The sequence below is a fragment of the Rhyacophila brunnea genome, unplaced genomic scaffold, assembly GCF_057557595.1.
Source record: "Rhyacophila brunnea isolate RB1 unplaced genomic scaffold, BYU_Rbru_1.0 scaffold_14, whole genome shotgun sequence".
NCBI lineage: Eukaryota > Metazoa > Arthropoda > Insecta > Trichoptera > Rhyacophilidae > Rhyacophila > Rhyacophila brunnea.
In genome coordinates, this window is record NW_028232796.1 from 35,311,318 (window position 1) to 35,338,045 (window position 26,728).

The window sequence follows — 26,728 nt, forward strand, 5'->3', positions numbered from 1 at the left end:
CGTTTTCATTTGGTTATTATTTATGTACTGTTATTCGTGTTTCTACACAAGCGTTCATCTAAATAATGATGGTTTGTTGTATAGAAAAAACAGGCCATGATGGATTCACTGCCAAGCTCTTTGAGCTTAGGCTTGTCACCCGACCAACATGTCCATGTGGCGGAGAAGTACAGGATGCAAGTATCCTCTGGGAATGTCCGAGTATGTACTCCGAGAGGGAAGAGATCCTCAAGTCGGTCCAATCAGCTGTTGGGTCTGTCGAGCCGTCCGACCTAGTCGCCACGAAGGCAAATTTTATAGCTTTTAAAAAATTTGCGGCGTCTTACTGCGGACGTGAAGATCTCTTCACATAGTTTATGTATATCCGTATGTTTAGCGTTGTTTTTTGTATTACATTTATAAATTAAATTCTTTTTCTTTTTTGTTATTTCTCTTCAATGGAATTTTATTAACTTAAGGGGGGACATGCTCGGCGTAGGTCAAAATGGAGCTTTTATTGCATTTTCAAACCATGATCCTGGACATTCCTTAAACGTTGTAGATAATCTATTTATATAATTTTGAAGCCTTATTATCCTTTATATCTATTTTAAACATTTGATGACTGCATAAAGTATTTTTATTACATAAAATAGTATTCTTTTAAACCTCTCGCTCTAATGTTTTAGAATATAGTCATATTTCGGTACATGAATGTGCAGTAGTGTTAAGATTTTTTACATTTATTAATTTTTAAACGCATTTATAAAACCATTAGTATAATTTATGACGAGATAATTTTAGTAAAATATTTACGATAAAAAATTATATTGATAATCTCTGTGATCCCAAATTTGACAAGAATTAGGCATTTTATTATTCAAAAAATGGGCAAGATTAACACATTTGAAGATAATTCTAAAGATACTTATTATAAACTATGTCTTTGACCATTCAAGTGTGATAAAATGCCTAATTCTTGTCAAATTTGGGATCACAGAGATTAGCAATATAATTTTTTATCGTAAATATTTTACTAAAATTATCTCGTCATAAATTATACTAATGGTTTTATTAATCCGATTAAAAATTAATAAATGTAAAAAATCTTAACACCACTGCACATTCATGTACTGAAATATGACTATATTCTAAATCATTAGAGCGAGAGGTTTAAAAGAATACTATTTTATGTAAAAAAATACTTTATGCAGTCATCAAATGTTTAAAATAAAATATAAAGGATAATAAGGCTTCAAAATTATATAAATTGATTATCTACAACGTTTAAGGAATGTCCAGGATCATGGTTTGAAAATACAATAAAAACTCAATTTTGACCTACGCCGAGCATGTCCCCCCTTAATTCAATTCAGTAAACTCAGTCAAAGCTCACATGAGAGTGTGGCAAACTTAGTCTTGGGTATCTGCTCCTTTTGAAGAAATAAATATTATATAAAACATTATACAAAACAGTTTCTGTTCTAAAGTACATATTATTATAAGTAGGTAGGTAAGTGCTCCTAATTTCCTAATGATCCCAATTCAAATGTAAAATGTCTATAGCAGTGTCAGCTTTGTGATTCTCGGTATCTATGTATGTACGCAGTGCTTTTCACCTTTTACGACTAACTCAGTGAAGTAATATGCCTACATGCTAAAAGAAAGCATCGGGAACCTTACACTATAGATACATCTAGATGTCACCCGTTGCATTGCTAAATGAAGCTGCGTGCCGTGCGTTTGGTTTGTGGGCGAGCGAACGCATTTGTATTCAAATGTTTGAGACTATAGACCATTTCGCTGGTGTTCGCCCAAAGTGCTCACACTAGCACTAGACGCTCAGAATGAAAATATAATTTTCTATTTTTTTATGTTATATAGTATTTTTAAGCGGTCAAAATGCAACCATTAGGTAAAAATATGCATAATTTAAGTTATTTTAAAGAAACACTAGGTCACTTGATATTAAAATAAATAATAATATACAAATAAATTATCACGAACATGTATCAACTTACCTATGAAACTTAATACCATTTTTTTGCTTATCAGTACGGCTACCACATTTTAATACAACACACAGAACCATCTTTTCTACTTAATTAACTAAAATATTTACGACTGACTTTATGTTTAACATAAAAAATATCAATTTTAGCAACACGCGCTCGCGGGTTATCGCCGCTTAGTTAAGCAAAAAACCAAGATTTGGCGGCTACGCCAACAAACAAAATCTTCTACACATCTGTAAACTTTTGTACACATCTGTAAACTGAAATCTTTTATCTTACTCTAGAGCGTGCCGCAGAGATTATAAGGGTGCCAAATACTTTCTCACTCGCACGTATGCATCGTTTTTGTTCAGGCCTTGTATAAAACATAATTATACAAAACAGTTTCTGTTCCAATGCACATACTATTATAAGTAGGTAGGTAAGTGATATGAAAAGTGCTCCTTAAGTCCTAATGGTCCCAATTCAAACGTAAAATGTCTATAGCAGTGTCAGCTTTGTGATTCTCGGTATCTATGTATGGACGGAGTGCTCTTCACCTTCTACGACTAACTCAATGAAGGAATAAGCCTACATGCTAAAAGAAAGCATCGGGAAGCATCAGCATCGACAAAATACATTGTATATAATACATACCTAAAATCTATAATAACTGAATCTATGAAATATATTAAGTATCAACGTTGTGTATTACCGAACGGTGACGAATCGAAGAATTAAGGCAAAATACATTTAAACATATTATGTATGTATAGCATTATAATAATCCTTTTTACCAATTATATATATATATACACCCACGATGGCTGCGCGGCTTAAGCGTTAGCTTATTGCATAGTGGGTCTCAGGTTCGTATCCTGGGTCTGACAAGTACAGATATTGTTTTTCAATTTGTGTATGAGTCAGAGTTTGGACCTAATAGATTGAACAAGTGGCTTACAGCCATTTCTCGTAAAAACAAAATCTGTCAATACAAACAACCACTCTGTGGAGGCCCATAATGATCCTATTAGGATCGGACACAATCGAAAGAATTTACCAATTGAAGATCTCCGATCTATGGCTAATGATATAAATTAATTACAGTTCTACAAAGACATACTGAAAATCATTCTCTCAAAGTTACAATAGCCCCGTCCGGTTTCGTATTGATATTGCAATATGAATAAAATGTGTCTGCAAAACATAATTGAGGAGCAAACATTCAAAACGTGATTTGTCACACAGATGTTGAACTGAGATAATCAAGACAAACATATTGTACTCAAAATGGTTTTTTTATTATAAAACTGTTTAAGGAAAGAATTTTAAGCCTGGTATTTTGTATAATTCAAAATTCGCGGAAGTGGTTCATTTTTTGATTTGAAATTTGGACAAAACACGATTTGCATGAAACTTGTGGGCGAAACACTATTTGAATGAAAATCAAGGCATTATATTTTTTTATAGGATAAAAGGTTCTTTGAACACTGATTCTGGTTTCCTTTCATAGATTTAAATATGGACTATCAGAATTGACAATAAACGGCATTTTTCAAAATGTGTGACAAATCACTTTTTGAATGTTTGCTCCTCAATTGTAGGTTGCCAGTAAGTTATTCTAGTTATTATTAAGTTATAATCTATAATATTTGAAAGGAGACTATTATAATAAATTAGGTAAGGTAACAGATTGAAAAAAATCGCGGTAAATGTGCCGCAGAGGTGGACATGAGATTTTACAACTTTCTTTTTAGACCAAACCAAACCTAACCTAACCTAAACTAACATAACTCAATCTAACCTACCCCAACCTAATATTACCTCATATAATCTTAGTTTATGATAATGGTGTATCAAAATGTATGAAAATTTCAAATTTTCAATTAACGATTATTGGATCGAAAAGCCGATGCGCCGACAGAAAAAGGTATTTATTATAATTGTCTACGTGGAATAAACTTTTTTCGTAAAAAAAATTATAAAAGCTCGTGTCCACCTCTGCGGCACAATTACCAAAATCGCCTGCAGCGCAATTTTCGTCCATATCTATTAATTATTAAACATTGTAATAAAAAATGATAAAATTGTTTTGTAGGTATAATGTAAATATTTTGATGAGAATAAAAATGATAAAATTGTTTTGTATAATGTAAATATTTTGATGAGAATAAAAACTATGTATTTTCATTTCTTGTATATTCATGCCTTTAGCGCGGCCCTGAAAATCATCGACGATTTTCATATTCTCGCAATCAAAAATATTTAATACCTCGTGAATCACTCAACAGCCATACAGAAGCACAGGTAGCACCCACGTGTTTAACAAACGACATTTGGCCGAATTTTAGGATACATTGCTACGACCGCGTTACAAACATTCGAGTTCGTGAGTGGACACAGTAGCCCTCGGTGATTGAGGTAATCACGAAGAGATGCTTCACGTGGGTGGGAATTATCCAGATGCCGCCAGAGAGTGTGACACTACGTACCCTTGTGGCACAGCCTCAAGGGTTCCGTCGCCGTGGCCGGCCCTCCCTCACCCTGCATTGATGCACAAAAGTGATCTACGCGCTGCAGGTTTGGCATGGCGAGAGGCGCGAGAGTTGGCGATGGACCGAGGGGAGTGGCGCGAACTTGTGCTTGCCCTGTGTCCCAATGTTGTGATGTGACAGGGTGAAACTAGAAAGAAGAAGCATCACTCAATACGCTAACGAACGACATAGATAAGTACTCTTTCCCAACAACATCGTAACAAATTTTGTCATACAGCTTCATGATAATGAAACTAACTGCCACACAAAAGCAAAAAAAAACTAGTGCAAAGGAGGTTTCAGAGGGACAGAAAAAATATTTTTTTACTACAGTAAAATTATTTCACCCTTCCCCCACTCGAGCAGCTAAAACATTAAATTCTATTACAGGCAAGGCCTGAACAAAAACGAACCATAAGTGCGAGTGAGTAAGCATCCGGCATGCTTATATCTCCGCTCTATGCGATAGAGTAAGAGAGAATTTCTACGGCTGAATTTTAAAAATTTGAAAACATCGCCGGAAAAAAATGATTTGGCTGATTACATGCATGTATTGCTGAAATTTATTGTTTTTGTGTTAAATATAAAATTAGTGGTAATTATTTTAATAGAACATAATAATATGGTTAACTATGTTGTGTTTAAATTTGGAAGTCGTACTGAGAAGCAACACGATAGTATAACGTTTCATAGTAGGTAGGTAATTAAGTTGATAATAATAAAATCGTTGTTCTACTGTACGATATACGCTAGAAACACGGCTTCATTTTGCCGAAAAATAGGCCCTGTCTATTATACTCTCTTACTATGAGATTACAGGCAAAAATATGGTCGACATTAACTAACTAATTGTGACGTTTCACGTTAAATTTGTAGTTCAATTATTGCAGATATTGAATCCTAGTGCTTTTTTCCTTGTATGTATGTCACTTTATCCTTAGGTACCACGATAATAATTCCAATTTTCAATCAGTTTGCACGGATTGATTGATTCACATAGAGTGGGTAGTTAGGCCTTGCTAATGTTGCCATATGGAAATTATAAACGTAAATAATAATATTCATAATCTGACCTGCGACGCAAAACAATGTGGAATACATTTTTGACTCTGTCACACATATTAATTGTTATCTAACCTAAGCCGAGATACCCATTCGCTAGGTGTGCGAATCGATTAACATAACGGAAAAAATACATCAGACAATAATGTATGTTGGCATTTGGATTTGATCCCCACTTACCTACTAAGTTCAGCATACGATTGATCTGCATACAACCATAATTCGCTATTATTGGTGAATCATTCTGCAGGCGCGCACACAACGAAAAAAAATACTTACATATTTTTTTTTCGGCCATGTCCGATCCTAACATGGACCTCCACAGAGCACAGAGTGGAGGTTTGTATTAACAGATTTAGTTTTACGACAAAAAGATGTCAGCCACTTGCTCAACCTATTAAGTCCATACTCTGACTCATCACAAATTGAAAAACAATATCTGAACTTGCCGGATTCAGGATTCGAACCTGGGACCCACGACGCTATAGGCCGACGCTGAAGCCGCGTGGTCATAATACTATTATTTAGGATTAGTTGAATAGAATAATACTTCTTCGTTAAGACCTCATTACTGAGGATCGTGACACGGATGATTTCCTTTCGAACGCCTTTCTCAAAGATCTCACCAGTATTCTCGGCATTTTAAAATGAAGATCAGGAGCACAGAACAGATTAATAAATAAAATTCCTATAGTATAGGCTATTCCCCAATACACTACGTACCTACATTTAAATTTGTAAATTGTTGCCAGACTCGGGATTTGAACCCAAGATCCATGACATTATATTAATTCGACACGGTACTGCTCGGCCATTGTATGTGTGGGTTTGGACCACAGAACAGATTAATAAATATAATTCCTATGGGCTATTCTCCAATTCACTACATTTTGACGCAGGGTTTGAATGTGTGAGTGACCTGCGAAAGTGAATCACACATGCAATTAATAGTGTGTATTGCAACCTTCAAATACACCAATATTAAACGAGCATCAGTGCATAAACCGAGAGCAGTTGTCAGAACGAAGGGCAAACGTATTCTTTACACGTTTTTAAGTTTATCCCACATTCTTACACACTTGAAATCATTAATTCAATTATAAACGGGAATATTTGGGTTGATGTGGTAGCCAAGTAACATGCGACCCATCGCAACAGTTTTTTTATTAATCAGGAAACTAAAATTCTTCACGTATCACACAACGACATATTTTTAACTGTTGGGCCATCCTCCCACGGCGCAACTTATGTCCGTCGAAACTGAAACTAAAATTCCAGCCAGTATCTAGCTAATGTATTTCAATGGCGGCTCGCTGACGGCGAGACTGGAATCTCTCAGCTTCAAAACGGTCGCGAAGAGATGCGACATGCTAGTCGCGCGGTCTCTGAAGTTTCCAGTCACCGTAAAACAGTAGTACCAACATCATTAGATTTCGGTGAAGAATCATATTTTCTTACCAAAAATGGTAGCACTTCGTAAAGCCGCTAGCGTCATATCGTAAAAACCAAAACAACCAGAGACGTCAAAAGTAAATATTAATCGGAAAATTAAAATAACATAATTGTAAACGCTGCAGCGCGCGTATTGTCAATTTTTGTACAACACAGCTGACAGTCCAGTTTGATAGTTTGAGGTTATGTGATTATTATTTCAACAGGGTTTCAGCGCCGTGTGCGAAGCATCACATTGGTCAGTTTATGAGTTCCTTCACAAACCAGTTCCATCAGATTTCAGTTGCGCCGTGGGAGGATGGCCTTACTATTATTGTACCATTATACTATTATCACACCCACGGTGGTCGCGCGGCTTGAGCGTTGGACTATCACGCCGTGCAGTGGGATCTTTGTCGCCCCCCTACCTATCGCAAAGGTTAAAGGCAATGTGACGCTCTGTAGTAGCGTTTTCCAAATGTCGTTCACGGTAGAATTAAGGGTGTTTAGTGTATTATAATACTTACATCCACTTGAATTATGGAGTTATCAAGTAATGACACAATTAAAAATTACATCACACAATCACATATTCTAAAATATAACCATTATGAAAGGAAAATAGCACCGCAGGTGACTTTTTTTACTATTAGAGCAAATTTGTCGTGTGTGTTCATCTCAGTTATTTGGTCGACTCGCCACGCCGCCCCCCCCCCCCCCCCATGAGCCCGGGCCCCCAGGCTAGAGCCCTGTCAGCCCCCCCCCCATGGCCAAGACATTAAGGCGATACTTCAGTGAAACGGAAAATAATTTTCAACTATAGACGCGACGAAATTTTGGACTCGCTGGTAGTCTGAGAGCGAACGTCGAGGTGTCAATACGTCATTTTGTTTCGTGATGGCGACGGGGGTATTAATTCTTAAATCGTGTAAAGATGACTAGAAACGTTACCCATTTACTTTAAAAAGAAAACATGTCAATGAATATATTATTATTGTTACTAATAGAACAATAAACAAAACATCAAATGGACGCATGTTGGATTTATATGACAAATTATATTTCGGTCGGTATGCGTGATTTGCACCCGCGGTATAGCCTTAATATTTCTGAATAATGTCGAAAATAGGTATAATATAACCCGTGCAATGTACTCAATCGATCCATTTGCTAAGTAATAACCTCTGATCTAAATGAAATACCTACGATGTTTACAAAGAAACATCACAACGTGTACAAAATAATGTGTTTAAAAAAACAAGATCAGTATATAATTTTTTCATGTTTGCAATGCCAATTATATACTAAGCACTAAAAGCTATGTCTGTCTGATTACAGTTTCGTCTACAGAATCTAGACATTCACAAATTAGACCAATAATTCGAGGTTCTAACAATACAAATGAGAATATTTGGATAAAAACAAGAACACACCGGCATAGACGCTTATAACTTAAAAAATATTTAACTTTTATGAATGTAAGTGTTCAGAGAATCCTTGAATTTAGATTAGGTAAACAATAGTGGAGTTTCAAGTATGCGGTGTTACCGCCTGCCCATAAATTAGCAAGATACAATTACATAATAAAAAAAAACGTAATGTTACGCTAGGCAGAATACAGGCATCATAAAATTGAATAAATTATTTAAATATATTTTTTTGTATAGCTATTACTGTTATAGTTTGTAGAGATACACCAGGCATGTCCAACGCGTCGGTCTCGTGATGGATTTTGGTCGATCGCACCGTAGGAACATGACCCCCACATCCTAAAGCGGGCCCCCCGGCCAGGATCTTTGGCGCCACCCCCCTACCTATCTCTAAGTTTAATAGCATGTGTGATGCACAAAATAAGAGTTTTCAAAACTCTGTTAGAGGTAAAAGTAAAGGCTTTCAGTTTATTTTTAGCGATATTTTGTAGTTTTAATACATCTACGAGTAAGTTGTCGAGTGGTGTACAAAATAGTCAAAAATTGCATTTTACAATCTCATTTTTTAAATGTTAATAACCCCCTCGTGAAATAGCGTCGCGGACGACTTTTTTTTACTACGAGTATTAGAGTGTGTGATGATCAGATTTGTGATGTGTGTTTATTTCACATATCTTATTGACCCGCCACGCCGCCCCCCCCCCTGTGCCCGGGCCCCTAGACTAGAGCCCTGTCCGACCCTCTTTGTGCGGGCCATCGGTAGGAATTCAGTCGTGAAAATATGAAAGCGTATACCTACGTTCAGTTGTAAAACTCAAATTACATTGGCAGTTTCTACAACCGTCTGCTACGATCGCCCCCGATCGTGAAAAGTCGCTTTTGAGTTGTTTCCTGGAGTCGTGACTAAATTGGAACAATTCCTATTTATGGGCACGATCGTGTCGAAGATTACCGATGACGAACGAAAATATCCGAATTAACCTCGAGCTTCCAAGCGTCGCCGTATGTAGTGCGTCCTGTCCCTGTCATTCGTTTGACATAACACATATCTGACGTTTACATAATGAAATAAATGCGGGGTGTCTGACTGTATTCATTATTTTAACAGACAATAATATTACAAAACAAAAATAATATACAATCGTTACTTGTCTAAATGTCATCTCCAATTGGTATTTAAAGTAACAACATAATGAGAGAAGGCTGTTTAGTGTTGCCGCCAAGCTGACCAATAGATTTTTTTTGGTTAGCTTAATTATTATTATTGTGAACACTAGGAACTGAGCGTATATTCTGAACCAATTAAATCAAATGTCCACACTATCGAGTTGGTGGCTGAGTCGTTTCGTAAAATTGCTATTTAAGCCGACTCTGCCGTACAGTCATAAATCAAACCTTCTAGGAACGTCAATCCTATGTTGCATATGAAGACCGCGCACATCTCCCTCGCGAAACATATAGATACTTGGAAGCGGCGACCGGCGAATCGGAATGTCCAATTCGTAGGTGTTTGTACGCGTTCTAACGTATTCGACTCGCAGCCCGAAACGCATGAGATTTGTTGATAGCAGCACTAGATTTTTTTTTCAAACTAAAAAGTCGCATTTGGCCAATCTGAGGAGCTCCATTTGGCAACGTGTGTTTTATGAATAACGAGACGTCACATCGACGTATTCGACACGTTGCAGATGGACGAGTTTTGATGTGCGAGACGGCTAACGATTAGTCACGACAATCGTTGAATCTGGTTGGGTCTGCGAGGGCGCTGGTGTAATTAGGCCATACTATAATAATATAATTTCATAGAGATTTTGAAGGGAAACAATATAATTGATCATTCCAATAGTTGAAAACACGTCACTAAGGGCGCCACTATTTCAATTTCAAATTGTGTTTCCGATCTAGCTTTAAATTTTGTGTTCGACTAAATCGAGATTTAGGTCCCTAATATAAGAAAACACTGCGCAGTATGTGATAATTAGAACATTTGGCAACCCTACACGCTGATAAGAGATAGGTATCAAAGATAGGTATGCATTTTTTGTACCAACTGAACACAATATGACGGGTTTTTTTTAATCATATTGCAACACAAACCGCATTTTATCACAACATTTTTTTACCAACGGCGCCATGCGCAGTTAAAATTTATAAATAGATAATATCTATGTAGGTAAAAACATTGAAAAAAAATGTCTATTGGTGTAGTGTAGATAGCAGTGGCGAAGGGTGGAGGTAGGATGGATCCAACATAAATAGTGCGCACTTAGCTTTTTCAGTCAAACGTATTTGTTTTCATTGACCACAATGTGTACCTAGATAGCGTTTGTTAGTTTTTAAAATTCAATTAAGCCCTGCCTAATCCAAGCCATAGTAGATAATAGTAAAAAAAATTATCATTTATCTATAAAATATCTAAAATTATGCCATTAAACCATACATAATTTTAGATAGGTACCTACCTATTTAAAATATTTTTTATCGATTGTGGTTTGGTGGGCATGTTTAACGAATTTTAAACAACCTAACCAACACATTTATATTCGTAATTCAACGAAAACAAATTAGTATGACTTGAAAAGTGTGCATTATTTTAGTCGAATCGCCCATAACATGCCTAAACTAGTATGGTTTGGTTTAGGCAGGGTTTCATTTAATTTTAAAAACTAACCAGCACCATCTGCAAATTTTATTATTAGTTTAATGAAAACAAATAAATAGACTGAAAAAGTGAGGCAACCTGTGCAATAAACCGCCATTGGTTATGTTATGACAATAGGTACCTATAAAATGGGATAATTTTCCATGATTTTTAAAATGTTTATTTTATGAACTAAGACTAAGGTGTCGGTACTTTTCAACGAAGCGAGCCGTAAGTCTCAAAAATTATAATATTCGTATCTGTCTCTTCATCTGCCGCCCCTAAGCAACGTGTGACCTGCCTACCCGCACGGGATGTCACTGTGGATATGCATCTTTTCACGCAGTTGCTTGTCACTAAATCGTAATAATATGTAGACGGCGCCTATGTTATCGACTGCACACGCGGTGATATGCTATCCAGTGGTCTTCAAACTGTGTTCCGCGGCACCTCTCTGGGGGTTCCGCGAGTCAAAAAAAATCGACAAACTGTGTAAAAAAAAATGTAATTATTTTAAGATACATTTTTCTAAGGATGAGATGGGGTTTTCGGGAAAAAAAACTTATAATTCTAAGGGTTCCGTGAGTTGACAAAGTTTGAAGACCACTGCGCTATACTAACAAAATTATTGTTGTGACAATTCATTCTTTATCACTGATAACAATTTCTGAATATTAAGCGAGTCATAAAATCATTTTAGATTACCTACAATCCTACATAATCCTGGATTTACGAATTGCGATTACATTGCAATTAAACTACATCTTTGTAAATGTTTCCAAAGGATTATTTTTAATTGTAAAAAATATTGTAAATTAATAAAAAAAAAAATGTCCGATTTGAGACATATTCAAATTTAAAATGACACGACATTACACAGCATGATTCTGTATTACAGATAGCCATAACCTGTGACATTACCCACGAAATAATGAAATAAAAGTACGTAAACCAGCACTCGAAATGGAGAATTTGACGAACCGGAGCGCTCGGTAATTTTATGAAAATATTAACATAGTTATCTACTTTTATGTGTTTTATAAAAAATGAGTAAGTATGTGATTTTTTGTTATATTATGGCCATTCTAGCTCAAATGGTAAAATTATTTTTTCCATGAGACGGAACGACAATGTTGCCGATTTTATGACCCGGAACGGCGCTCCGGTGCGTTCCGGTCCATTTCGAGCCCTGACATAAACGAATCTATAGGTACAGACAACGTTGCCAATTTAGCGTTTTTCTTGACAGATCTAGCATTTTTCGATAGGCATCTAGCTTGCAAAAAATGCATCTGGCTTGTGGCGTTTTTACTAGCATTTTTTGATGCCTCCAACAGCTTTAAATATAGATATTAATTTTATTTATTTTCATGCGCATCACATTTCTGACACCTACACCAAATATTTAAAATAAATATAAAGGATAATAAGGCTTCAAAATTATATAAATAGATTATCTACAACGTTTAAGAAATGTCCAGGGTTATGCTCTGAAAAATCCATAAAACTCCATTTTTACCTACGCTGAGCATGTGGGCCGTTAATATGCGGCACTTTGCATAGGGACGTCGGTAAGGTTGGTCTAAGCAAGGCATGCAGACGTGAAATAATTAAAAAAAAAAACGTACGTTACGTGCGACTGGTTATTGAGGTCAGCTTTTCCATAGCCAGCCGGTCTCACCGACTTCCGTAACTGTAGTTGTAGTAGGTGTTCCGTCTGATGCTTTACATCCAAATGTAAGCCCTCGTGATACGCTCGATTAATGCCGAGTGTGGTGCGGGTGGATTGGTTTGGAGGGGTCATTGTTTGTGTTGATGGAATGTTCATCAACTATGATTCTATTCCTAATAACTTGTACTAAGTATTAGCACCCTTGCCCCCAAATCCTGAAGCAGGCCCCCTTACATATCGCTAAACTTAAAGACACGCTCTAAAATAGCGTTTATCAAATGGTTAACATTGGGTATTCAGTGTATTTTTAGCGATGTATAGTATTTTTTATATATTTATCCACTTGAATTACGGAGCTGTCGAGTATTTACACACAATAATCAAGAATTGCATCGCACAGTCACATTTTTTTTAAATGTTAATATTTATGAATTAACAAAGCACCGCAGGCTATTTTATTACTATTTATTAGAGAAAGTTTGGATGTGTGTTTATCTCACATATCTGGTCGACCCATCACGCCGGACCGCCTCTAAACCCGGCCTCCCAGCCTAGAGCCTTGTCAGCTCCCCTTTTATGGGGGCCATGATTAGCACCAATAGTGTCCGTTTGTGTAGGCCACGCCACGTTATTCCATCTTTTAGACATGCCACATGCAGAGCAAAATTTAATCTTGAAAATCGCCTGGGTTTATACTTATCGGTCTCCCCAAACGACCCAACTAATCATTCATAAAACACATGAAAAAAAATATATAGGTATAATTAATTGTTTAATCGTATTTTTTATTATACGTGCTCAAATTGTAAAGAACAAATAAAAGTGTAATGCATCACGAGATTGGCATTATTTTAAATCTCCCAGAAATTGTAGGTTGTTTTACCGGTGTTTGATATTACAGTTATATTTACACAATGCAAATATTTCTTCAAACGCCATATTTTTTGTTATAATGAACTGATTTTAACTATTATGCGGCTGTCATAGGATTCTCAGATCTCAATTACCTATAATATTACTTATTAAATATCAGTGGCGAAGGGTAGAGGTGGGCTGTCAACCAGTGGCGAAGATTCCATACTAGGCGATTATTTAAATTTTTTAATTTCATATTGACATATTAAATAACATAATCACATAATAATATATTCAATATGCTCAACGACATCTATCGTATAATTGTCATAATAATTTTACGATCTTTTCCATTATTTAAATAAGCACCATTTATGGCATGTCTCGAAGGTTTAAAAAAAATAAGCGACATCTCGTTTCGCTTTACATATTGTATGGATTACGTTCGCGTGAATCGAAAACTTTTTTTATATGAAGTTTGTTTCTCATAATTTCAAGACGTCTGCGGCGGCCCATATAAATTGGTAAGCTATTTAAGGGGGGACATGCTCGTCGAAGGTTAAAATTGAGTTTTTATTGTATTTTCAAACCATGATCCTGGACACTCCTTAAACGTTGTAGATAATCTATTTATATAATTTTGAAGCCTTCTTTATAGTTATTTTAAACATTTGATGGCTGCATAAAGTATTTTTGTTACATAAAATAGTATTCTTTTAAACCTCTCGCTCTAATGTTTTAGAATATAGTCATATTTCGGTACATAACTGTGCAGTGGTGTTAAGATTTTTTACGTTTATTAATTTTTAAACGCATTTATGAAACCATTAGTATAATTTATTATGAGATATTTTTTGTAAAATATTCACGATAAAAAATTATATTGATAATCTCTGTGATCCCAAATTTGACAAGAATTAGGCATTTTATTATTCAAAAAATTGGCAATATAACACATTTGAAGATGATTCTAAAGATACTTATTATAAGCTATGTCTTTGACCATTCGATTGTGATAAACATCTTATGAATAATGATTGCTTTATAATAATTATTGATCTAAGAATAAGGTAGTGTTTTTTTGAAATACGCCATTTCTTTTGTCATTCCCTAGTGGTTAAGCTACAACATACGGCCGTAGCCATAAATTGACACAAAATTATATAAATAGATTATCTACAACGTTTAAGGAGTGTCCAGGATCATGGTTTGAAAATACAATAAAAACTCAATTTTGACCTACGACGAGCACGTGGGCCGTTAAGGAGCGCTTACGCTTACATATTACGTAAGTGCACATATATTCAAAATAGTTTTTAAGATAATTTAAAAAAATAATTTCTAGGGATTCGATCACATATAAATATTGATTGTTGTTAAAAACAATAAATAACTTATCTCGTGATTTTTATTTGTCAGTTAGTTTATTCATAGACTAAGACAATTTATTTAGCCAATTATGTAAGTTGAAATCTGATATTGTATCTAGGTCTGTGTTTTAAATATAGAACTATTTTAAAATGTCTAGTTTACGGGTTAAATTATAAATTTTTATGGAACAGATTCACAACAACGGATATTTTCAATATATTTTGAGCGTATCTTGCGTTTATATTTAAGAAAATACATAATTCAAATTATTTGCTTAATTTTATACCATCAGTGAGTTATTGAAATTTCATCGGTTTTTGTGTACCTACCTATTCATCAGTAGTTATGTCGGATTATCTTCTTATTTCCCGTAAATACATCTAACAAGTGTGCTTTCTCCACAGCCTACCTGTTTCCAAAAGTCACCCTCCGCCACTGCTGTCAACGGTGACGTTCCTAGACAAAATGCCGCCCGTAGGCAGTGCCAAAATGCCGCCACATTTTTTTATACAGTATTTTTTATCATCATTTCATGACTCCAATATCTAAGAAATGCAGTGACGTCCCTAGACAAAATGCCGCTCCTAGGCAGCGCCAAAATGCCGCCCCTTTTTTATACAGTATTTTTTATCATCCTGTTATGACTCCAATACCTAAGAAATGTGTTGTATGGATACAATACGGACTAACAAAATATTTACCACTGAAAACAAAATTAATTCGTTGATGAGGAGCGGTAGATGGGACGCTCTGTAAGAGAGGGGTGCATGCTCAGTTTCGACGGCTAACGCAATTTCCGTGCGTACTGGTTACTTTAACGGCATACTGTAATAATTATTCGTAAATCTGCACGTGTCGTTTCTGGTTACCAAGGATGCCGAAAGGCAACAGAAGTAAACTAGACATCGCGAACACCGCAAAAAAAATACAGACCTGTTAAAACTTTTATATTAATTAATTCATTTTGTTCAATGATTTTTTTTAATGGAAAAACATTTTTTTTATTACTCAATTTAGGTAGCTAACGTTCCAAATGATTTTCTAGATTTGCCGCCCTTCGAGTAACTGCCGCCCCCAAGCGACGCTCAATCTGCCTACCCCCACGGGACGTCACTGAAGAAATGTGTTGTATGGATATACATTGCTAACAAGATATGTACTAAATAAATCTAATTTAAATGCCATATCTGCTTCAATAGATGATAATGCGAGCCTACGGCTTCAGATAGGTACATTTAAAAATACACCTGACAACTTCATTAAGGTGAAGTCTTTACTGAGCCTTTTTTAAAGAGGCACCTAGCGGAAAAATACGAAGCTTGCAATTTGAGACATTTTTTTGATAATTTACAATTTCAACTGTATTAATGAATAAATATGTATCTGAAAACATTAAAAAGAAAAATATTTTTTATTTTAAGTGAAAGATAAACTTACAATTGTAAAAAATGTGAATTTGTTGAATCGGACCGCCCGAAAGTGAAAAGTTACGATTCTCGTAATGTCTTCCGATAATCCTATAATTTTGTGTTATTTATAATATGTAGACTCTCATAAAATAATAAAGCAGTGAAAACAACACAAGTTTTACGATTTCTTTTATGAATTTCATAAATACAAATAAAAAAATAATTGGTAAATCTCTCATTTTCTAATGTGTAAATTAACAAATTAATCAATGAAAATGTTTAAAACAATTACAGATTTTTTTTCGGCTCGAATGATTGCGTATTAATGTCAAATCGATTTTGCATAGTGATTGACTGACGAAGTCTGGCAAAAATATCAAACATGTTTGAAATCCAACGAGCCTGGTCTGCGGATTAAAAAGTCCGCAGGTCTGGGGTGCTCCACGCGAAAAAAAAGTCCGAAGACTGTAAATCGTCTGACTTGCGTGCCAATGGAGCGCCGGCGTAATGGAGCGCTGGCATTAGGCGTTACGTTTTTTAACGCAGGCCCCAACAGCCGTGCTTACTGGATAGGGTGAAATCGAGGAGACCAATAATAATTATAATATCCTGATTATCGTGAGATGTGGCCGTATGTGAATTAGCAATCAACACATTTTATTTCATGTTACAATAAAATTGATGCTCGTCATTGGCGAAGGATGGCGGTAGGCTGTTAAGATTCGGCATATTACATAGTATATATAATGCACAATAAACTTTGTCAGTCAAATGTATTGGTTTTCATTGAACTACGATTATAGTGTGCAGATAGTGTTCGTTTTAAAAATTTTAAACCCTGGCCATTTTAAATCCAAGCCATAGTAGATAATGGTAAAAAAATAATCGTTTATTTATAAAATATCTAAAATTATGTATGGTTTAATGGCAATAGAAGAATATTTGTTATTGATTATGATTTGGTTCAGCAGGACTTAATGAAATTTAAAAAAAAAACTCATCAACACCATCTGTAATAATAATATGTATTCTCAATTAAACGAAAACAAATGAGTACATCTGAAAAGGTGTGCACTATTTTTGTCGGATCGTCGAATGTCGATTTAATTAAACATTACAAACTAACGAGCACCATCTGCAAATTGTATCCTTATTTCAATGAAAATAAATAAGTATGACTGACAAAGTTTAGTGTGCACTATTTATGTCGGATCAGTGACGTCCCGTGGTGGTAGGCAGATTGAGCGTCGTTTGGGGGCGGCAGTTATTCGAAGGGCGGCAAATCGAGGAGAATCATTAGGTATCTATATGTAGAAATAGCCACCCAAACTTAGTAATAACGGAAATATCTTTTCATTAAAAAATTCAGCTCACTAGTTGGAAACAAAATGTATTAATTAACATAAAAGGTTTAACAGGACTGTATTTTTTGTCGGGTTCGCGATTTCTAGTTTACTTCCGTTGTCCTTGTCCTTGATGGCCAGCAATGACACGTGCAGATTTGCGAATTATATTTTAATTATAGGTAGGTACATACTTACCTAATTTAAAATTCATCCAACAATATTTTTGCCAAGTCATTCACGAGTTTTGGAAGTTGCTATGTGTATTTTTAAATGTATCTGAAACTGTGGACTCGCCATATTGTCTATTCATTGAAATAATAATATGATGAAATAATGAAATAATTAAATAAATAAAATTAGATTTAGTGGTAATTATATTTTGTTAGTAATGTAATGTAATACAAGACATTTCTTAAATATTTCAGTCATGAAAGAATGATAAAAAATACTGTTTAAAAAAAATGGGGCGGCATTTCGTCTAGACGTCACTGTGTCGGATCTTAACAGCCTACCTCAATCCCTCACCATTCATGCATGTGACTTATCAATGGTTTGTAAACAAAGTGTTCGTTATTTCTGCAATATTGAGATATTTATATTGAGAGTTATTTCGGCCTAAATGAACCCATCATAAGAATACAAGATGATAAAGAATATTATAAAAAAAGAAAACATATCCACTGTATTATTTTTACGATAAAATAATGTTGTCATACGGTAAAATATTAATACATAGACACTTATCGTCGGAGGTGGATCCACTGCATGATGAAGACCTCCACTATTTCCTGTTCTTGCTTACAGTTCTTAATGCCTAACAATTGTGTACTTTCGATAAACCTAATCAGTTTGATGATTTGGTGGGTTATAGTATAACGCGGAAAGACCGCAAAAGAAACGAACGGAAGCCGTCAAATCAATTTTGTCAGATAAGGTTTATAGAAACTTATAATTATTATTTACCGTGTGCGCGACAGAGTGCAAACTAAGTATATATAGTAAGTAGGTATAGGTAAATCATTCTACAGTGGCACCGTGGGTACGGAAAAGGCGACTTGCAGTTGTAGTTAGCATTAAATCAGGCATTGCAGCATACAGTTCCAATACATACGCGAAACGCCTATGGTGCCACTGTAGAATGATTTACCTATATAATACAGTGGAATAATATGCAAGAGTCCAACGGTTCTGTCATCTGTAGGGGACTAATTGCTAAAAAGTTGCTAAAAAAAACAAAATAATATAAACATAGCCTTTTGTGTTTCATATCCTTTACAACAGTACTTTACAAACTGGGGGGCCGCCAGGGGGTCCTGGAGCTCCTGCCAGAGACCCGCGAAATATTTCAGTATTTCAACAAATATTTCCCAAACTTAAACTAAGACCACAAGACGTACAATTGGATAAGAACACAATTTGCTAAATCCTTAAAATATGATCATATCGCGTGGGCAGCTCAAGAAGAATTGATTGATATTAGATCAGATAATTCCCTTGAAGTCAAATTTAACACAATCACTGCTGACCTGTTAATTAATTTTTAATTACCACATTTAAATATCATGTTAATTAGTTAATTATATCTAATGGCCAGGTAACGCAAACGTGCCAGTCGAAAGACGTCTTGCAGAATTTTGGATAAGGCGACACCAAGAATATCCGTCAATCGCTAAAGCAGCATTGTTAGTTATAATTCCTTTTGCGACAACATACCTATGCAAAACAGCATTTTCATAAAAAAAAATAAAGACGGAGATGTCTTTGGAGCAAATCCTGCGAATTACATTTCAAACATTGTACCGGATATTGATTTATTATCTAAAACTATGTAGTCACACCCCTCTTTAATAAATAATATTTTTTTAATTTTAATAATTATTGCTTTACAAGCAAGTACTTAAATGAAATTTTCTATTATTTTTAATAAAAATGTACATATAATAATAAGTAATGGTAAATAAAATACTGTTTGTCACTAAAGACTAAAAATTTTGGGGATGGGGGAGCCATGGATTTTTTTCCGGGGCCGTGGTATGAAAAAGTTTGAAGAGCACTGCCTTACAATGCCTCTATGCTCTGAAGATTCGTCCTACACAATTTTAATTAAGGACATGTACAAAAAAAAATCACAGAGCTTCGGCATTGCAGACGATAAAAATAAAATTTATGCGCCTAGAAACAAAGCTTCTCAGTATTAATTGACATGTGCTTGCGAAGGAGGGGCAAGAACTAAGTATATATCAATTTAAATATTGAAATTGGATGAATCAGATCACCTTGTGATCGTCATTGTCATAGCTCATAGCATAGTCATAGCTCTGTAGCAGTCATGCAGAGCTTTTATATGTATATCATAGGGCCAGAGTCGGGTCCCAGAGTAGCTGGCAAATTTTAAAAAAATAAGCAACATAAAAAAAATCGGTGTGTGTACTTATGTACGCGCGTTATAAGTTATCCTTCTTTGGCGTAACAAAACAAAAACAAAACTTGTGATAAACTAGATTGTTTGAGTAGCTCTTAATTATCTTGTTAAATTACACACTCAAGAAAAAGGACCGCTTATTGGAACGCCGTTGGTTTATTTCTATACACTTTAACTTATATTACTACATTATATAATGGTTTCTTGTTGTTTTTATTTTTAAAGTACCAACTGTCACTCTGGCATTTAATGGTTTGTTTACGTAAGGAATTGCAAATGGCCGACAATAATAATTTCGCTGTCTAGGCAACGGAACAATTGTAAACTATAATATTATACTGTATAATCGTCACGATTGCAGTATCATACTGTGGCATAAAGGTAGTGCGTTCGGCTGATAACCGAACAATCGGTGGTTCGAATCCAATTGAGTGCGTTTTTTTTCGTGTGAAAAAATATATTATGTGTTACATGTAACACGCAAAAATACACTATGATCTGATTTCCCAAACGAGCCAAAAGAAGTATAACTTCAAAACTACTGAAAGTTTAGAAAATATACACTTGAAAACACCCTAGATATACCTATACCTACCTACCAGAAAAAATCTTTTTTTTTAAATAAATACGATGCCCGACACGACTTGAACCTGTGTACTGTATTCACGCCAATGTACTTTACCAATTAAGGTGACGCATCAGTGAAACGCCAAATAATGTTCAACTGTACGCGCGACGAAAATTTGTACTTGCTTCGCATTCATTGAGAGAACGTGGAGTCGGACGCACGTCACTTTGCTGCGTGATGGCGACGGGCCAATTAATTCTAAAATCGTGTAAAGATGACTAAAAACTTTACCCATTTACTTTAAAAAGCAAACATGTCAATGAATATATTATTATTGATACTAATAGAATAATAAACAGAACATAAAATGGACGTATGTTGGATTTATATGAAAAATAATATTTCGTTTGACAGGCGTCATTTTCACCCGCGACCCGCAATCCGCACATCGCCTAGCAACGATCTTTTTAGACCGTGCCTCAACTAATGCATGGCCTTAAGTTACGGGCATCCTACCTAATTACGAAAAATTTAACTTACAAGAGACGCTTATCAAATTTCGTTAGTGTTGGCTATCGGTTTTTTTGTTAAGTTATCAATTAAGTTCCCCGTTTACTAACCTTCGCCCTCTGATCACTCCAAATTTTAGTTATAACGTACTTGCACTGGCTAATAATTTTAATAAACTATTTCTTTTATTCAACGAACAAGTAACGCAATTTGATAAGCGTTTTATATAAGAACTAGGTAAGTACCTACTGGTTAAATTCGTCATAATGAAGTATGATACCCGTAGCTTAATTGGTAAAGCACATTGCGTGCCTGCAAGAGTAAACTACGTTACACTTGAAAATTCACAGCTTCTCTTTATTTCATTCCAGCAGAAGGCCGTGAGTGATAGAGATATGAAGAAATAAAAATAGGAATTGTAAATGCCTCCTCTTTTAAAACCCAATAAAATCATAATAGTATATCACAATTTAGACTAAATTCCTGTGAGTCTATGGGGCGATTGACCAAAATCAATCCCGACATCGACGCATTCTACGTGCTAGCACTACCTAATCTCAAATACGATTTAAATATCAAACTATATTCAATAGGTTACATGTAAATATGTACCTACGTAAAACATATCACCGTTCACTGTGTTCAACGTGAGCTTTCTATCGGAACGAGATGGCCCGATGGCCGTATACTATACGGTCTCCAATTTTATTAGATTCAATATGAACATTAATTCAATTTTCATAGCTGATTTAGGCAAAATTCATGAATTCAATAATTAAAACCTAACCTAACAAATAATCCAGTATATCGGCTATTTTCAAAAATTCTTTGCAGCTGGCTTCCTTTAAAGTGTAAACCGGCAAGAACCGTGTTTTATTTAGACATGAATTTTATGTCAGTACAATACGACCTAAAGAGGTTGGGCGGTCTTTAATATACGGCTATATTTCCGATACAAAACTTTACGGTAAAGACGGCGAACTGCATACGTACAAGTTTCCGGACACGATTCTAGACACCGGTTGATTTTAGGCGTGCCATTTATATGAATATCAAGACAGTCCCTTTAGACACGTGCGACAGTATCACACTCAACTGAGCGCTGGAGCGAACCCGAATGATCGACAACAGTTGTATGTAGTCGCGCGCACTACTCTACCTACACGTTCCTTTTCTATAAATGCGGTGTCTTTAAACACATACATCAGCATAGGCCTCCGATGAGAGTTCGAATGAGCACCCGCGATCGACAACGGTTGGATGTAGATACGCGTATCTCCAACCACACCACACCACATCTCACCACACCTCACTACCGTTCCTATCTGACCACTTACTCGTGATGAATTATTACAAGTGGGGATTTTTTGAGGAATTATCTTGTAATCTCGGAAACTTCAGATAGGTATATCGAGATGAAATTCTACTAAATTTAATTCAATGCTACTTCGGGACCTTTTTAAAAACTATAAAAAAGCGGAATGAATTAAAACATGCCCTCTGTAAAGGGCATAATAATAGAATAATAGAGAATAAAAATAATTAAATGACCAACCTCCTGGACTATGGACTGCCCTTTGCCGAAGACGAACTCTTCGCAAGGTATTATTGTGCTCGTATCGAAGGCATCCACTCCACACGTCCCACCGTCTCCGAGTGAAGTGTTGGTGAGAAGAGGAGCGTATCTTGTGCATCTTCGAGGGTCTGTGCTGGAAGGCATCGCGTGGACCAGCCATTCTTCGGTTATGTTGGGAACAGCTGACTCGCATTCTGGAATTTTACACCTGTGGGGAAAGTAAATTCGATATAAAACACGTACTCAAATAATAATATTTGGTTATTGGATCAATTATGATTTCAGAATGAGTTAATTAATGAAGATGACTGTAAATTTCAAATTATGAATAATGATAAACTGTAAATTGTACGTACTATGTTACGCCGAATGTGCGAAATTGACTATTACATGAAATGGGCTAAATTTTGCCTAAATCATGAAAAATGCACGCCCGTTGCCCTATTCATGAATTAGACAAAATATCTGGCGAGTGCGTGAATTCGGCAGTAATTTTCTGCCTAGTTCATGCATTGGACAAATTAGATAGTAGCGCTACGGTGGTATTTTTTGCAACTAAACTACATGTGTCAAATGCTCATGCATTGGTCAAAATGTACGTATATTATCTATGGTCGCGCTTCGGTGGTGTTTTTTGCAACTAATCAAACTAACCAATAATGTGTCAAATGTCATTGATTATAATATAAAAATATACCGATCAATATCTACAATGACGTTCATATCCATTTACTATGCGCAAAAAAAATCTAGAACTATAAATATGATAACGGAAGAATTTTATTAAAAGGTATTTTTGCGATTTGATTCGTGCTTGGGTATCAATCGTGCAATGGTCGATTGTATGTTTGTGATAGTTTGTTGACACTTGTTAGCTAACCTCGAAATGCACATTCAGTTGAATAATTCAGAATTACAAAACCTAACCTAACCTAATCCAACCTTACCTAATAATAATATTATATTATGTCCAATTATAACTAATAAAACTATCCGTATTAAATTTACTTTTTCTACTGTCATGTTGACAGCTTAAGAATTCCATACCCTGGCGAATTCACGTACTCGGCAGAAAATTTACATAATTCATGAATAAGGCAACAGGCTTGACTGTTACATGAATTAGCCAAAATTTAGCCCATTTCATGGAATAGCCAATTTCGCACATTCGGCGTAACACGTATACCCACACTATAGCCGTGAGCAGATAATATTCAAATAACAGATGGCACAATAAGCACGCTCTTCGAACATTTTCACATACTGGTAATTTGTATGCATTTAAAAACGTATCTATGACGTAGTATCTTTGCCTGATTACCTCGCATAAAATTAAATCAAACGGTATTAACTTGTATTTATATCTAATAATAATTAAACAAATAGATAATATAATATGCAAAAGGGGTATTTTTAGAATATATTACATTATTTTCATCCTAGAGCCGGAGTGCAAAGATATGAAACTTATATTTTATATATCGGAATATGTAGGTATCTATATTGATTCGATATATACAAATTATTGACATGTAACCGATGTTGCCAATTGTTATTTACAAAAATCTGCCAGATGAGATAAGAAAATAAGCTAGATGTCAGAAAAAGTGTCTGAAACTAGCATTTCAAAAAAAAAATGCGGGTAAGTAATTTAGTAATCATTTTGTATGAAACATTAATTTTATGTATAAGATAAATGGTGTTTCATGTCATGTTGTGAACGTCTTAAACTTATAATTTGTAATGTCCACAATATGTTTTAAAAAAAATTGAAAAAATGAACACTTAAAACATTGTTCACGTAATGTTCTTAGTCTGAACTCTGGCCTACGCATTATTAAGCCAGCTACAAACGTAACTGCATACTTCAGCGGAATACATGCGTCCCCACACTTCTTAAGGGGAATCCTCATATCAACAGAGGCACCTAGCGGAAAAATATGAAGCTTGCAATTTGAGACATATTTTTGATAATTTACAATTTCAACTGTATTAATTAATAAATATGTAAGTATCTGAAAACATTAAAAAGATTTTTTATAAGTCAAAGATAAACTGATAAATTATTGTAAAAAAAATGTGAATTTGTTACATATTTATGTCACGAACAACGTTATTATTACATTATATTTATGGTCATATTTGTTATTAAATTTTAGTTTATTAAGTTTTCAATTTTTGACCGTTTAGATTTTTAAGTAATTGAGCGTTTTAATGTTTTTTATATTTATTTTAAAAAACATCGATTTTCATAAAAATATAAATGTGTATAACTTGAAATCCTTTTTCCTGTCTGCTGAAATCCTGCAGGTTGGGTTCTGTTCAAAATATTATCTATGGTTATCATGTCGCAAGTAATTTTAACGCACGCACACGTAGAAACTGTTAAAATTAATCGAAATTAGCATGAATAATTCAAATTACTAATACATAATAGTTGGCACTCTTTATCAGTGTCATTCTTCAGTGAATTTACAGAGATGGCGATCGTTCAAAATGTCGAAACCATAGCCTAAATTTGTCGCCGCGACAGCGTGACAGTAGGCGACATGCGCCTCAATTTGATTCGCGCTTTACACGCGTTCTTGTATACTTGTACAAAGTATGCATTTACGTTTGTAGCCGGCATTAGATATCCGGTACTAAGTTTGCGGTAATAAACAATGTAAGTCAGTCGCAACTTTATCAAAGTGATATTGATAATAAAATAATAATATAATACACAAGCAAGAGGTGACGAATGTAATATTACAATATGTGGTAAAGAAATAAAATTAGAAATATATTTTTATATTGGCACTGTTTATATGACGCGATAATAAAAATTATTAATAGCAGTAAACTGCTAACAGATAACGCAAATAGGTCATAAATGACAATTTAGCAAATTGCAAATATTATATTATAGGTAGTAAATAAATTTAGGAAGATTTGTGTTGGTAATAACTAATTATTATTCGTGTCCGGAAATTTGTACGTATGCTGTTCGACGTATCACACTTCACCGTGAGTCGTGACAATATATTGTTGTACTTATCGGAAATATAATATGGCCGTATATTAAAGACCGCCCAACCTCTTTGAGTCGTATAGTACTGAGATAAAATTGATCTCTAAATAACGTAAGGTTCTTGTCGGTTCACAGGAAGCCAGCGGCAAACAAATTTTAAAAATAGCCGATATACTGGATTATGTGTTAGGTTGGTTAGGTTAGGATCTAATAAAATTAGAACATTATTGTCTGCAATGCTCTACGAACAACGCGTATTTTTTCATCTTTTTCCGATAAGAAAGCTCACGGCGAACTGTGCTACGGTGAAATGTATACGTATAATTTGCATGTAACCCCAATTATTATTATTGTCACCAAAATGCTATATATCACCAATATGCAATATGCTATGATATGTCACCAATATTGCATGCATGTATCAAAAAAGTTCAGAAGCTTCTGAATTTTCACGCGACACTTTGACCGTGCAAGACGTGCGCCTAGATTCGCCGTTCGGTAGATCGAAATTAGTGAACCTGTCGGTAAAAAAACGAACTACACCGTGCAGACTCATTTTGAGGTTAACCAATTTTCACGACCTGCCAAATAGTACTATAAAATGACAACATTGCGTTTCGCTTACTCTTGAAGAAATTGGCGAGACAGTGAGCACTTTTACGAGTAAACAGTTATTGTCGCGATAGTTTAAAATACACACTATTGGTACACGTGCTACGCACTTGTACACCAGCTATGCATTTGAGTTGCACGCGCCGAGCACTAGGTGGCAATCCCTACGAAACACATCGCGACCAGTGGCGGCTCGTCTATATGCACCGCAGAACTGCAGCACCCCCAAGCAAATTGAGAAAAATGTAATATTATAATAAACATAAATGTAGGTATGTATATTATATGAAAATATCAATATTATTT

The 26,728-nt window shown here is 35.1% G+C and overlaps 1 protein-coding gene across 7 annotated transcripts in view; it reads right to left on the reverse strand.

Annotated features, from left to right (window-relative positions):
* The window catches only part of LOC147075910 (organic cation transporter protein-like), an 85,169-nt gene that overhangs the window by 14,730 nt on the left and 43,711 nt on the right, over positions 1 to 26,728 (reverse strand). For all 7 annotated transcript variants that reach the window (XR_015069978.1, XR_015069980.1, XR_015069979.1 and 4 more), the window contains exon 2: positions 22,780 to 23,008. Coding sequence is in view for 4 of the 7 variants with exons in the window: in XM_085942234.1 (XP_085798360.1) it covers positions 22,780 to 23,008 (229 nt within the window). In the remaining 3 variants the exon portion in view is untranslated. The remainder of the gene's footprint in view (positions 1 to 22,779; positions 23,009 to 26,728) is intronic.